At 43.6% G+C, this 14,593-nt stretch overlaps 1 protein-coding gene across 1 annotated transcript; it reads right to left on the bottom strand.

Annotated features, from left to right (window-relative positions):
• Positions 1-6,717: 6,717 nt before the first annotated feature.
• TUBA1A (tubulin alpha 1a) lies at positions 6,718-14,093 on the bottom strand. The gene is made up of 4 exons (XM_060763920.2): positions 13,947-14,093; positions 10,130-10,352; positions 9,235-9,383; positions 6,718-8,742 (listed from the first exon to the last, which is right to left on the bottom strand). Exons 1-4 carry the CDS (start codon positions 13,947-13,949, stop codon positions 7,762-7,764), a joined length of 1,356 nt encoding a protein of 451 aa, XP_060619903.1. The 5' UTR covers positions 13,950-14,093; the 3' UTR covers positions 6,718-7,761.
• Positions 14,094-14,593: the final 500 nt, after the last annotated feature.

Raw genomic sequence — 14,593 nt, 5'->3', positions numbered from 1 at the left:
ACTACAACTCGCATATGTCAAGGTCTATTTTCCCCCAAGAGCGTCTCAAGAGCGCCCCTGGGCAAAATCAACTATACTGCAAATGCTTACTTTGCATAATGGGTTGAGCCGCCCCTGACTCCAGGTGTTTTGGACTTCAACTCCCACCATTCCTCATAGCCTCACTCCCTTTCCTTTTCCCCCTCTTAAGACTGAGGCTGTTAGGAATGGTGGGAGTTGAAGTCCAAAACACCTAGAGTACCCAAGTTTGCCCATATGCCTGGTGTAGATGCACCCTTTGACACCTGAGGCCTTGCTTTCTGCCCCCTTTAAGCCAGTGGTTCTCAACCTGTGGGTCCCCAGATATTTTGGCCTTCAACTCCCAGAAATCCTAACAGCTGGTAAACTGGGGAATCACAGGTTGAGAACCACTGCTTTAAGCCCTTTCCCTTTACTCAGCATGCTGCAACCAACCTTTATATCTACTTTAATAATACATTTTATTATATAACGCCTGCCTGTCCTCACAGCTTGAGGCAGGCAGATAAAATGTAATACTTTTGCAATGCATATATTTTAAGATGCATAGCAAAGAAAGACATAGCAAATGTTATTTCTAAGCTTCTTTTCTCTCCTCAGAGTGGTCCTGCCTTTCCCAGCCTTCCCTGGAAATGCTTAAAGCCAGGTGGATTAGGCACCCTGGCCTGCCTCCTGTTAAATCCTTGCTAAAAATGGCAGCATTAAACAAGGGAGGAAAGAGTGACCCACTTCCCTTGCTTTGTCAAAGAGGCAAAACAAGAAAGATAAGGTGGGGAGCAATACAGATCCTTCCTGTTCTTGCCGGTGGGAGCCTTTGTATTTCTCCTGAATGTTGCAAGTGATGGAATTCACACCACCACTGGTGGTTTGCCTTTTGTTGTTGTTTGTCTTTGTTTCTGACTCATGGCCACCCAATCTGAGGCTGAGAGGGTGTGACTAGGGCCACCCAGTGGGTTTTGGTGAATACCTATGGTATTCAAACCCTGGTCTCCAGAGTCATAGTCCCAATGTTAAAATTACAACATTTCCTGAAGGGGGAGTACTAGTGGAATTAAAGGAAGTATTCAGTTTGATCTTTTTGACATTCAGCATCAAAGTGATAGTGAAAATGGCTTGATGTGCTTTTGGAAATGGATGTATCTTGTCTCCTCTCCAGCAGATCTCAGAGTTGTTGGCACAATAGCCTGTTCCTAAGAATTTGAGTTTCTTTGGTTTACAGAATAGCAAGGGACACTCAGAGTACACCCATGTTGTAGTATTAATGCAGTTTGACATCACTTTACCCACCTCTCCCTCCTAATGTTCCTCACTAGTTAATACAAAGTAAACTACAAATACTTGTACAGAGAAGAAATTGCAACTTGCTTGATGGTGTTTCTTTATCTTCAGCTGAAAAGGGGAACCTTTCTTAAAGGCATACTTACCTATTTTTGTATTGGCCCATGGAAAAATCATCATAATACAGAATTTAGAATTTTCTGCCCCCCCCTTTTTTTTTCCTATTGAAGGATGCATTCCTTTTAGAATTTCCAGGTATAAAAAAGCCCAGCTGCAGATGCATGCGCCCTAACCTGTTTTTTCTATCTTAATTTATTTGGACACAATTGAGCAGGATAGAAGAAGGTGGGTGATGAGGGCCCAAAATAGGTGGGGCAATCACTTTCCTCCATTTCCATGTCATGTACATAAATTTCTCTAGATCTGTAGACTGCACATACTAAACTTTATAGCACTTTTGATATTAGTTGGCTCAGAACTGCTCAGAAAAGAAAAACCCTTTTGCTTTGGTTTCCCTTTTTAGAAAAATCCCAGAACACAGCAGAGTGTTGGTCTGACTTTGCCATTGGCAGGGAATGCAGAGAACACTGATAAAAACAACAACAACAAATCTTTTTAACATGCTGTTTAACATGCTGTTTAATGGGAACCCAAAGGGGCTTCCAACATGTTAAAAACACAATACAAAGGTAAACAACAGTCAAATGTATGAATATAAAACAGTAAAAAAGCAAGATAGAACAGAAATAGACGTTTCAAACAATATACATTATGGTACTGTCCAGTCATATCTTATTTCACTTAGTACCACCCTAAAAGGTCTGCCTCAAAACATTAGTAGGAAGGGTGCCATTTTGATCTCCCTCAGGAGGGTATTCCAGAGCCATGGAGCAGCCACCAAGAAGGCCCTCTCTTACGTCACTGCCAGCCATGTTTGGGAAGGTGGCAGAAGTGAGTGTAGAGCCTCTCATGATGATCTTAGGGTTCAGGCAGGTTGGTATGAATAGATGCAGTCAGATAAGTAAGTTGCACCTGAACCTTTGGACCTGAACTGACCCTCCAGATGCTGGATTACAACTGTTGTATTCCTCACCATTGGACATCATGATCAGAGTTGTTGTGGTTGAGGGCTACACTTTGTTCTGATCAGTCAGGATAGTGGAGTTTGAATTTAGATACATGGCTTGTGGATATGAGGTCTGATGTCAAAGTATCTTATAATTCAGAGTCACAAGTGTGGTTGGGTTGCAATTCCTATTATTCCCAGTCCACATGGTGTACAATAATAATAATAAACCTTTATATATATCCCACTTTTCTCCTTAAATAGGACCCAAAGTGGCTTACAGCATTCTATAAAAAATCATACAAAACAATATGGATATGTAAAACAATACAATAAGAAATAAATACACATATTTAAAAACATAATTGTCTAATACAATTATTGCAGACAACTTGACAAGGCAGATGGTAAACATTAGCACGACTCAATAAAAATAATCAAAAGTGATGAGAGTTGTCATTCAGTAACATCTGGGGACCCAAACTGGGTAAAAGCTAAAGAGCACTGATCACTATGTAAAACAATTCTAGTTGGCCCTCTGTATCCACGGATTCTCTGCCCACAAATTCAATAGCCTTTTGAAGGCAAACATAAGGCTGATGTGGCCCTCGATGGAAAAAAATTGTCATCCCTGGCCTAAGAGACAATGGTCCCCCAGAAGGCTTTTTCTTCAGGCACTACTAGATTGTAAAATGCTCAACCTCTGCTTTTAAAACCATAATAAAATCTGGCCTGTTTCTACAGGCCTATTCAAATGACTTTGGAATTATGCACTAGTTGTTTTAATCTCTATTGGTTGTATATATTCTTTTAAACTGATGATTTTCTTTGGTTAATTGTCAATATATGTTGTATTTCAGTATGTTGTTGTTCCCCGCCATGATCCATGAGGGGAGATGGGTAGGAAACAACAACAATAAACATTTGAACATCTTTAATACTGGTATGAAAATAATGTGGCCACCTGACATGAAGGGAGGTGGGAGGGTGTTCAAAGCAAATTATGCCTATCTTTGTATAACAGCAGTTGTTGTTTTGCTGTTACAACCTCAGGTAGATGAGATAAGAGCCTCAGATTTGTAGGGAAGGCTGCTGATGCAGCTGCACTCAAATCATAGTGCAATTCATAGTGCATAGCCCAGCCCCAAGTGGCCAACCAATCAGAGACATGGAAGTTCAGTCCTGCTGCTAATAGGGCCTTGAGACTAAGGTCTACCATAGGTCGCCAATGCATGGTTCCATCTCCTGATGATCCTATTGGCTGTCCATCATGGTCCCTGAAAATGGCTGAAACAAGACATCTTGGCTTGCTTGGCAAACAGAGTCTTTATGATGTCATTGGCCATAGGGTTCAGTTTAGGAGGTTTAGGAGAGTTATTCGATGTCAGAATTAATGAAGTTGGATACCACCTTAATTGTTGTGGCTTCGCAAAGGAATCATGGGATCTGTAGTTTTTTTAAGAGCTGTAGCCTGATTTGTGACCATTTCCTGAGTCTAAAAAATAATGCTAATTAACTTCTATGTGATGCTTCCCCTCCTGAGATTAGTTGGGATGTGAGAGATGCTGGAATTAGCAGCAGTGGCAATTACATTGGAATCAAAACTGTATAAAAAGACCTCAGTATTATTTGATTCATCTATTTAAAGGCCTGATTTGTGACCACTGGCTGAGTCCAAAGAGCAATGCTAATGAATTGCCATGTGGATTCTTCCCTTCCTCCTATATCATAACAGCTGGAGTTTGTAATTTAGTGTTTGGCAATAAAGCTCAATTGCAGGAAGGAAAGTTAGCATCTGTATTAATCAAATAATCTGTGGTATTATAGTCAGACATCTTTATCCACTGATTCTTCGTCCACGGATTCAACTATCCACAGAATTCATTCACTGTATATAATGGGACTTGAACATCCATGCAGTTTGGTATGCCCAGTGGGTCCTGAAACTAAATCGCAAGGGCATTTAAAAGCTGGCCAAGGGAATGTCCACACATTGCTGGCAGAGATAGAGAAGGCAGAGGCTGAATGGGTTATCTGTTGCTTTGATGGTGTATTCTTGCATGGCAGGGGGTGAGACTGGATGACCCTTGGGGTCTCTTCCAACTCTATGATTCTGTTATTTTGTTATGATGTATTTTGTTACTGTGTGTTTACTATGTTGTATTATTTTGGGCTTGGCCTCATGTTAGCCGCACCGAGTCCCCCTTGGGGAGATGGTAGCGGGTTATAAATAAAGTGTATTATTATTATTATTATAGTGGAAACCTTCACAGGGGATTAATAAAATCATCACATTCAATGGCATTAGTGGAAACCATAACAGCCAACAAAATCATAATCTTCCAATTTATTATTCTATTATTTTTAGCCATCCTAATACATTTTATTTGTTACCCACCTTTCCTCATAGCTTGAGGTGTATGTATTTTATCACCATAAAATGCATCCAATACATGACAAAATTTTATATACACTTATTTGGAAGCAAGTCCCATGTAAACCATTGAGGGATATTTCTAAGTAGCTATGCCTAAAGGCTCCAGACAAAGGGTTTTAAATAAATAATGAAAAGGAACTAAGTCTCGGGTGAAATCTGAGATATGTATGTTAAGAGGACTGAGCCTGCTGTCCGAGGACACACATTTGCAACAAAAATACCCCAAGAAGGAACATTTCCATTAAGTTGAGATGCCACAGGCTAAGACATCAAATGATAAAGGGGAAATTGAAAATATAAACACATTGTTGTTTGTTATGATGATGCTGTTCCTCTGTAGCAAGAGAAGCTAAGTGATCGTATGTTCACAGATAGGGAAAAGAGTTTGAAAGAAATCCTGTTTCCGCAGCTTGCTAGAACAAGAGCCAAGTAATTTGCTTAATTTCCACCCCTGGAGGTTGTTGTTTTAGTACAGATTGAGATAAATGGGACTGTCACAGAAACTGGCTATGTTAAAAATTAAACATGTTCCATCATTTATCACAAAAAAGAATGCTGCATCTGTATCACTCAGAAATGCCAATGCAACTAATTAAATTAATCTCTAATGTAGTTGATTGTAACCTTCTTCACTTTTTTATTTAAGTTGTATTTTTAGTTAATTTTTATTTGGTATTAAGTTTATAGTTAGGTTGCTTGTATATTGTTTGATGTATTTTGTTTTGATGTAATTTGTTTATATGTTCTTTGTAGGCCTTAAATGTTTGCTATATGTGTTGGAAACTGCCCTGAGTCCCTTTGGGGAGATAGGGCGGTCAATAAATGAAGTATTATGTATCACTGAACAGCGCACATGGGTTGCCTGTGATCCAAGTGAAGAGAGGCAACTTATCTGAGAACTGATTGAGTGTCCCGAAAGTAGTCATAGGCTACTGGTGACAGCCATTATCGCCAGACTTCTGTTTCCACTACAGCCAGACTGCTCCTGGCAAGGGCCTATTCCATCATGTTGCAGACAAAGAGCTTTAAAGTTGTGAATCCAAAACTCTCCTGTCAAGGCAAGAGCTAACAAGTGTGCATCCCTCATCCCTCTGCTGCCCATGGTAAGGTTGGGCAGTCCATTATTCCACACCAAACTGATGCCTACAGGTATTGCTCTGCTCCAGCTCCCTCAATCTATTTTTGCATGCTTACTGAGTTATGATATCACAGATAATCCTTCAGATCTTTCCATCTAATGTGTGCATGCATAGACTTGTGGTAAAAGTGCCTTTCCATGAGGTTATTCAGAGCAATATTTGTAGAAGCATGTGGACATTTGTTTGTACTGACCATTCCTCATTGACAAGAAAAGGAAACAATAAATCTCACAAAGAACATGCAGCCTCCTTAGGCATGTTTCTTCCATGCTTTGCAAACTTCACCAAATGTTGTTGATTGTTGTTGCTACTGCTACCTAATTGTATTTATATGTGGGAGAAAAGGAAGAAAATATGTACCCAGGAGATAAAACAAGTCTGCTCTTAAGCACAGCTGTACCTGCTTCCAAAAAGAGCACCACTGATCCAGACTTCTTTGGATGCACCCATGTCTTGTTTTTTTCTTACTTCTTGTGTATTACAGCATGGGTGGATCAAGAGACTGAATAGTTCGTATGGTTTGGCTGCCTCTGTGGTCATGCGTGCACCATCCTTTGCACCAATGCTGATTGGTGGGCTTTGTTTCTAGAGGTGCTATGGACATGTCCTGTAATTTCCCCATTATTTGTATATTTTTCCCTGTTTCCACATCAAATACGACAGTGAATTCACTTGTGATACATTCCTGTACTCCATAATGCACACTGTTTGCTTCCAATCCAAGTCCCAGAATATGCAGAATCAAATTGTATAAGGTCAGAAAATGCAACAACACTGACTTTCTAGGACAGGGAATGATTTTTATTCACAAAGCCATAACATTATTGGACGGCTTGGATTTGTAAAACGTTCATGATTTAAAGCGCAGATCAGTTATTGTAGGGCAAACAATTTACACTGCTACATAAATTAACCAATCAGACTAGTACTTGAATGTTGTTAAATACAGTGGTGATAAAAAGTTCATGATCCCTAATGACAGTTATGGAAATATCGAAGTTTTACCATAATAGTCTGTCTTATTCTAAATATCCAATGAGGTTGACATTAACCTACAATATTCTCTTTCTTGTGACATAATACAATGCATCCATTAGGCAAATGAGGAGTACAAAAAAAGTCAAAATAAGTGCAAAAGTAAGTGAACCTCTAGTTGCCTCATCTCAATAAATAAATAGAAGCATTCCTTACATAATTAGATGCCTGTGGGATGATTTGGGGAGGGGCACATAATAAAAGGATCAGAAACTTGGTCATCTCATAGCTGTGTGGAAATTTATCATACCACAATTGAAAGGCATTTCTGAAGGCATTTCTCATAAAAGCAGTTGTTACTACTCACCAATTTAGAAAGGATTGTGAAAAACCTAAGGATTTGGGGCTGTTTTAGAATGGCCTAGTCAAAATCTAAGCCTAAATTCCGCGGAATTGTTGTGGCAGGACCTCCCGTGCAAAAAAGGTCATTATTTTGAAGAATTATTTTGACAATTCTTCAAAAACACGGTGAGAGCAATACTTATCTGACATTCTGGCTACTCAAGAGTGTCACAAGGTAATGACTATAAAGGTTCACATACTTTTTCACACATGGACACTGGCTACTGTATCAGTCAGATAAATACGTTGAAAATGTATCATGTTTATATGCCATTTTTTCAATTTGGGAATCAATTTTCTCTCTCTCTCTGGGATTATAGGGTTACATTAAGATCCAGTAACTTGTTAGAACTTTTAGAAACATGTAACAGTCTTAAGGGGTCACAAACTTTTTCTCACCGCTGTAGCTTTAAAATTCCCTGTAAGAGCAGCACCATTGTGACATTTTAGTATTCCTCTCCTTCTTCCTCCCCTTCTCCTTCAACTGAATCCACACCCACTTCTTCATAATCCTTCTCCAGGGCAGCCATGTCCTCCCGGGCCTCGGAGAACTCTCCTTCCTCCATCCCCTCCCCAACGTACCAGTGGACAAAGGCACGCTTGGCATACATCAGGTCAAACTTGTGGTCCAGGCGAGCCCAGGCCTCCGCAATGGCGGTGGTGTTGCTCAGCATGCAGACAGCACGCTGCACTTTGGCCAGGTCACCTCCAGGGACCACTGTAGGGGGCTGGTAGTTGATGCCCACTTTGAAACCAGTGGGGCACCAGTCTACAAATTGGATGGTGCGTTTGGTCTTGATGGTGGCAATAGCAGCATTGACATCTTTGGGAACCACATCCCCACGGTACAGGAGGCAGCAGGCCATGTATTTACCGTGACGAGGGTCACATTTCACCATCTGGTTGGCCGGCTCAAAGCAAGCATTGGTGATCTCAGCTACAGAAAGCTGTTCATGGTAAGCTTTCTCAGCAGAGATGACCGGGGCATAGGTGGCCAAGGGGAAGTGGATACGGGGATAGGGCACCAAGTTGGTCTGGAATTCAGTCAGATCTACATTCAGGGCACCATCAAATCGTAGGGAGGCTGTGATGGAGGACACAATTTGACCAATTAACCTATTAAGATTAGTGTAAGTGGGGCGCTCAATGTCAAGGTTCCTGCGGCAGATGTCATAGATGGCCTCATTGTCTACCATGAAGGCGCAGTCGGAGTGCTCCAGGGTGGTGTGGGTGGTCAGAATGGAGTTGTAGGGCTCAACTACAGCTGTGGAGACCTGTGGGGCTGGGTAGATGGAGAACTCTAGCTTGGACTTCTTCCCATAGTCAACAGACAGGCGCTCCATCAGCAAGGAGGTAAAACCAGAGCCAGTGCCACCACCAAAGCTGTGGAAGACCAGAAAGCCCTGGAGACCTGTGCATTGGTCAGCCTGTGGAAATAAATTTGAATGCTGGTCATTGATCAAAACAAAATACTGTTACTTTAAAAAATCAATAAACATCTAAATCAGAGTTGGGTAATTTACAATCACCCAGGTGTTATCCTACTGCAATCTTGCCTTATCCCTAACTCAAATCATCCATGACAACATATAATAGGAGTTCCTGTTCAACTCTACTAGGAGAGCCATACTTTGCCTATGCCTGATGTAAAGAGCACAGGGAAATACACCTTCCTTAGAGATGAAGATACCGATCAGTACAGCTTGATACCATGTGAAACTTTCTCATTTTACTGAAGTCAGAAGAAATGTATCTGTTCTACCTAATGCATACTTGCAATTTCACTACTATTTCCCAACCCTGGCTAATTTCTTTGAATGCAAAACCTGCAGCTTGCTAGCAATCTATGTGATAACGTGAATCACTTGTGTTCATTCTTCCATTGTGCTCAGGTCATCTTTAAGACAAAAGATGCTTACCAGCTTCCTAATCCTGTCCAGGACCAAGTCAATGATCTCCTTGCCAATAGTGTAGTGGCCCCTGGCGTAGTTGTTGGCTGCATCTTCCTTACCAGTGATGAGCTGTTCGGGGTGGAAAAGCTGCCGGTAGGTTCCTGTGCGCACTTCATCTATAGAGAGTTGGGAGAAATAACTGGAATTAGCTTAGTGTTAGAGGATCGCAACTTAATATTGAGTCTGTGTTGATGTTTTTATATGTGCATGTGTTTTATTTTATTGTATTTCATATTGTGTTCATTTTTATCTTTGTTTGTAGGCACCTTGTGCTGTCTGTAAGCCGCCCCAAGTCCCTTCAGGGAGATGGGGGCAGGATGTAAGAATAAAGTTATTATTCTTAGTATTATTATTGCAAAGGGATTGCCTGCAAGGTTGTTATTTCTTTAAGGGATTATCTGACAAGACATATTATTCGTTTTGTTTTCACCATCAGATATGTGTATGATGAAAAATATCAATTACACTATTAGATCTTCATATTGATAGTTTTAACTGGTGTCTATGGAAATCAGGATTCTTAATTTAAAGAGAGATGCACTGAGATATCTATAAGCAGTTATAATGCAACATTTTTAGAATTATGTTGGGAGGATAAAGTGGGGAGGATGAAACACAAATAAGATGAGGTTAGATAGTAATGTGATAAGTAAAAGGAGTAAATCTTCTTTTATCTATAAATTGATGATGTCTTACGAGTCTGAGCCTTCTCCAACCTGGTGCCCCTTCCCCCAGAGAATCTGGAATACAACTCTTCTCACCCACAGTATTTGGAATACAACTCTAATCATCCATATCTAGAGGTCATCAGTTTTATACGGCTACATTTGTTAGTACATGGGAAGATGGAGTTTGCACTCACCAATCACAGTTGGTTCCAAGTCTACAAAGACAGCCCTGGGGACGTGTTTGCCAGCTCCTGTCTCACTGAAGAAAGTGTTGAAGGAGTCGTCTCCTCCCCCAATGGTCTTGTCGCTGGGCATCTGCCCATCAGGCTGGATGCCATGTTCCAGGCAGTAGAGCTCCCAGCAGGCATTGCCAATCTGGACTCCGGCTTGGCCAACGTGGATAGAGATGCATTCACGCTAAAAGTGTGGAAATGGCATAAATGCACTTTTTTAATCGAGTACTTTTTGAACAACCTGTCTTTTTGATTAAGCAAAAATATCAGAAATTTCTTATACTTCTTTCATTTGGAAAAAGATTTCAGGTGCCTAAGAGCATCTGATGAATGCTCACGAGGCAAAAAGGACAGATAAATGTAACAGTTTCATGTTGAGTCCCTCTTATCTGAAATGCTTAGCACAGGAGGTGTTTGGTCCAGACTTTTTGAATCTTGGTATACCTGTATTTGCATACACAGACATAATGATGTATCTTGGAGATGGGCGTTTCCCCAAAGTCTTGGAATATCTCTGGATATTCCAAGGTATTTCTCACTTTTCTGTTCACTGTTGTTCAAGTCTTACTACAAGTTGAGTATTCTTGGATTTTTTTTAAAAAATTTGGAACACTTGCCATACATAATGACATATCTTGGAGACGGGAAACATGTCTAAACACAAAATCCATTTTATTACATATACACCTTATATTCATATTCTGAAGCTAATTTTATATGCAATATTTTAATAAATGTGTGTGTGAAGAATGGTGTATGTACGCTGAACCATCAGAAAGCAAAGGTGTCACTATATTGGAATAGGAGATAAGGGATGTTCAATCTGTATGAGTTCATTGTTCAAAATCATGTCATTCAAATCAGGATAAAAATAAAAATATGTGTGGAGAGAAGCCACCAAAGCCTTCAATGCTAAAGTAAGGTAAGCCAATGACAAGTGTAGTGAGTTAGTGGTGGGATCATACCTTTCAATGCCAGGCTGCCACACCCACCCTTTGTTCCTGACTACTCTAAAGCTGTGATCACTGCATTCCTGATCCAAATTTCCTTTTGCTTGATTTATTCCATCAGTAGATCTCAAAATTACTATTCATTAATGTTTAGCCTCCCAGACTAGGAAGAGACCACATTTCCAGAAAACAAAAGAGATTTGTGACCACTTTGCCCTGGGCTTTTCTGCTGACTTTGCAGGTGGAGGTGCCCACCTGCAGGAACCTGCTCATTCTGCATTCCTTGTACTGCAGAATAATGTCATTTGGTGAGAGAGAAGCCCGCCTGTGCCACACCCTGCCCAGGAAGACTAGGGATACACTCCGTGGTAGGAACAAGCTCCTCCTCATTGTTTGGCTGCCTGTGTTGGCTCTGACTGCTGCAATCCGCAATGGATTAACACAGCCGGGTCTATTTCCAGCATGATCTCATTATGCTGTTTTTCTTATTTTCCCTCCTCTGACCTCAGAGGAGATCATGCTTGAAAATGAAATCATTCAGTGCTGAGGATTGAATCGGGAGACAAATTCATGGCAAGAAAGCCTGATGATGAATGGAGACGAGTGTCTGTTTTGGCTCTGATATTAGGGACGCGTGTCTGATATGGACAACATAAGAAAAATAAAATTATAAGAAGTTGTTCCCATCTCCTTTTAATGCATTGAGAATGCTGCAGACTAAAAAGTGGTGGGCACAGAGCAGACTGGTGTGGAAGGGGCTTGGTGGAAGCAGAAACCCCCACACATTTGGGCTGCAGCATTGTCTGTGGCTTAATTACATTCGGGTCACATCTGCCAAGGGAGCCTCCCTCTTTGTCTGCTGGGTCAGCCATCCCCTCCTGCCTCCTATTCATGGAGGGACCTCTTTGCCTCAAGGCATCTGGCCTCTAGGGAGGGAGGGAAGGAAGGAGTGGGGAAGCTCTGTCCCTGTGATCCTCCCTCCAGCTGGCCCCTTTGCAGGGCTTCCTTTCACAAGGCCCCTCTTTATCCTTATGGGAGCCATGCTGCAAAGCCAGGGCATGGCTTAGGAACCCCCCCCCCCACACTTTCCCATCTTCTCCAATGAGGCAGCCTCTCCTCCATTCACTACAACTGGGGACCCTTCCACATAGCCCTATACCCCAGAATATCAAGGAAGAAAATCCCTCAATATCTGCTTTGAACTGGGTTGTCTGAGTCCACACAAGGGGCCCTTCCACACAGCCCTATATCCCAGAATATCAAGGCAAAAAAATCCCACATTATCTGAGTGTGGAGAACCCAGTTCAAAGCAGATATGGTGGGATTTCCTCCCTTGATATTCTGGGTTACATGGCTGTGTGGAAGGGCCCTGAGTCCAACACTCAGATAATGTGGGATTTCCTGCCTTGATCTTCTGGGCTATAGGGCTGTGTGGAAGGGCCCTGAGAGAGGAGAGGACAAGCCCTTTGCCTATCTAGGGAGGGTCAGGTCCCAGTGGATTCAGTTGGACTGACCCCTATGGAACAGTAAAGAGGGGTGAGTAGTCCAGGCGCCCCTCCTTGGAGGAGACTCCAGGCTTTTTCTTAGCAGCTCCTCCATGCTGGCCCCTCCCTCCTCTCTCCCTCCCTGTCTTCCCACTGACACTGCAATCCCGCCTCAGAGGCCCTTTCACACAACCCTAAACCCCAGAATATCAAGGCAGAAAATCCCAATAGTGTGGACTCAGATCCAGTTCAAAGCAGATACTGTGGGATTTTCTGCCTTGATATTCTGGGATATAGGGCTGTGTGGAAGGGCCCTGAAAGATGAGAGGACAAGCCCTGTGCCTATCTAGGGAGGGTCATGCCCCACTGGACTGACCCCTATGGAACCGTGCAGAGGGGCTGGGCAGTCCAGGCACTCCTCCTTGGGTGAGACCCCAGGCTTTTTCTCAGCAGCTCCTCCATGCTGGCCCCTCCCTCCCTGTCTTCCCACTGACACAGTCATCCCAACACAGAGACCTCCACCCTGGGGCCCTTCCACACAGCCCTATATCCCAGAATATCAAGGCAGAAAATCCAAACAGTGTGGACTCAGATTACCCAGTTGAAAGCAGATATTGTGGGGTTTTCTGCCTTGATCTTCTGGGATATGGGGCTGGATAGCAATGCCTTTATTGGGAAGGAGAAAGAGACCCCACCCCAAAAGGTCCAGCCACCCAGGGGCGTATCCTAATACCTCCGGATGCATTTCTTGGGAAGGAGAAACGTCCCACCTACCTATCAGAGGGCGTATCCTACCAAGGGGGCTCCCAACAACCCAATGGCCGTCCTGCTGATTCGGAAAGCCCACCAGACGCCCCCCAATCGGATTTCCCTTTGGCGTTTTCCGAGGCAGGAAGGCATGAGCTTAGAGAAGGAATGGATTGAATGGCAAGGAGCAAAGCCCTTTTCGATGCGGTTCAGTCTCTCAGGCTGGTCCAGCCACCTCCCTCCCTCCCAAGCAGAGGTTTGGGGCGGGTCTACACTGGAGAACTAATGCGGTTTAGCCGCCCTGGCGCAATGCGATGGCATCCTGGGGGTTGTGCTTTGGTGAAATGACCAAGGACTGCATAGCATTGAGCCAAGGCAGCTAAAGGGGGTCAGACTGCAGGAATTGGACAGTGGAGAAGAGATGCACCCTGGGAGAAGGGAGGAAGGAAAGGAATCGAGGAAGGAAGGGGAGGGAGCCCCCCTCCCCTCCCCTCTCCCCATGATTGCACAGCCTTGAGGGTGAAAGTGGTACCAAACTGCGTCCATTCCGCTGTGTGGATGCGGCCTTGGAGCCCCCACCCGGCGGGCGCGTCTTACCATGGTTGCTGCTGTTGTTGTTGTTGCTGCGGAGCGTGGAGGCGCGGAACCCGGGGAAGAAGGGAGGAAGAGGGGCCTTTCTTACAGCGCGACTCTTAGGAGGTCGATGTAAGAGAACCTGTCGCGCCGGGGCCAACGCGGGCCCCTTATATACAACCCCGTCACCATGGGGACGGGCCGGGGCGGGCTGGGATTGGCCGAAGCGCCCCCCGCTCTGGACGGGAGGAGGAAGGCGATTGGCTGAGGGCGCATAGGATGAGGTCATCGCCCCGCCCCCTCCTTTCTCAGCATCCCAAGCCTGTCTGCATCCTCCAGACAAAGGGACCAAGCCGAAGAAGGGCTCGCCATCATCATCATCACCAGGCATCCATCATCCTCCCCTTGGGCGCGCCAAAAGGAGGGGTCAGGCGGGCGGGGAGCAAGGAGGGGGGAGGAAGGACGGGTTTTGCAAGAGGGTAGAGCACTTGGGGGAGAAGAAGCGGGTTTGTTCCTCAGGACAAATAGTAAAGCCTATGCCAGCCCTTTATCACTATGACCCAACCCCTCCTCTTTGCAGGGACCCAGGAAAGGGTCATGCCATGCCTTTAAATCCACCTGCTAGCAAAGACAAAATGGGAAATGTCTTTGGAAAATGAGCTAAGAGGACG

This window comes from Anolis sagrei, chromosome 2, assembly GCF_037176765.1.
Source record: "Anolis sagrei isolate rAnoSag1 chromosome 2, rAnoSag1.mat, whole genome shotgun sequence".
Lineage (NCBI taxonomy): Eukaryota > Metazoa > Chordata > Lepidosauria > Squamata > Dactyloidae > Anolis > Anolis sagrei.
Note: the sequence above shows the minus strand (reverse complement) of the source record. Positions and strands in the feature narration are given on the sequence as shown.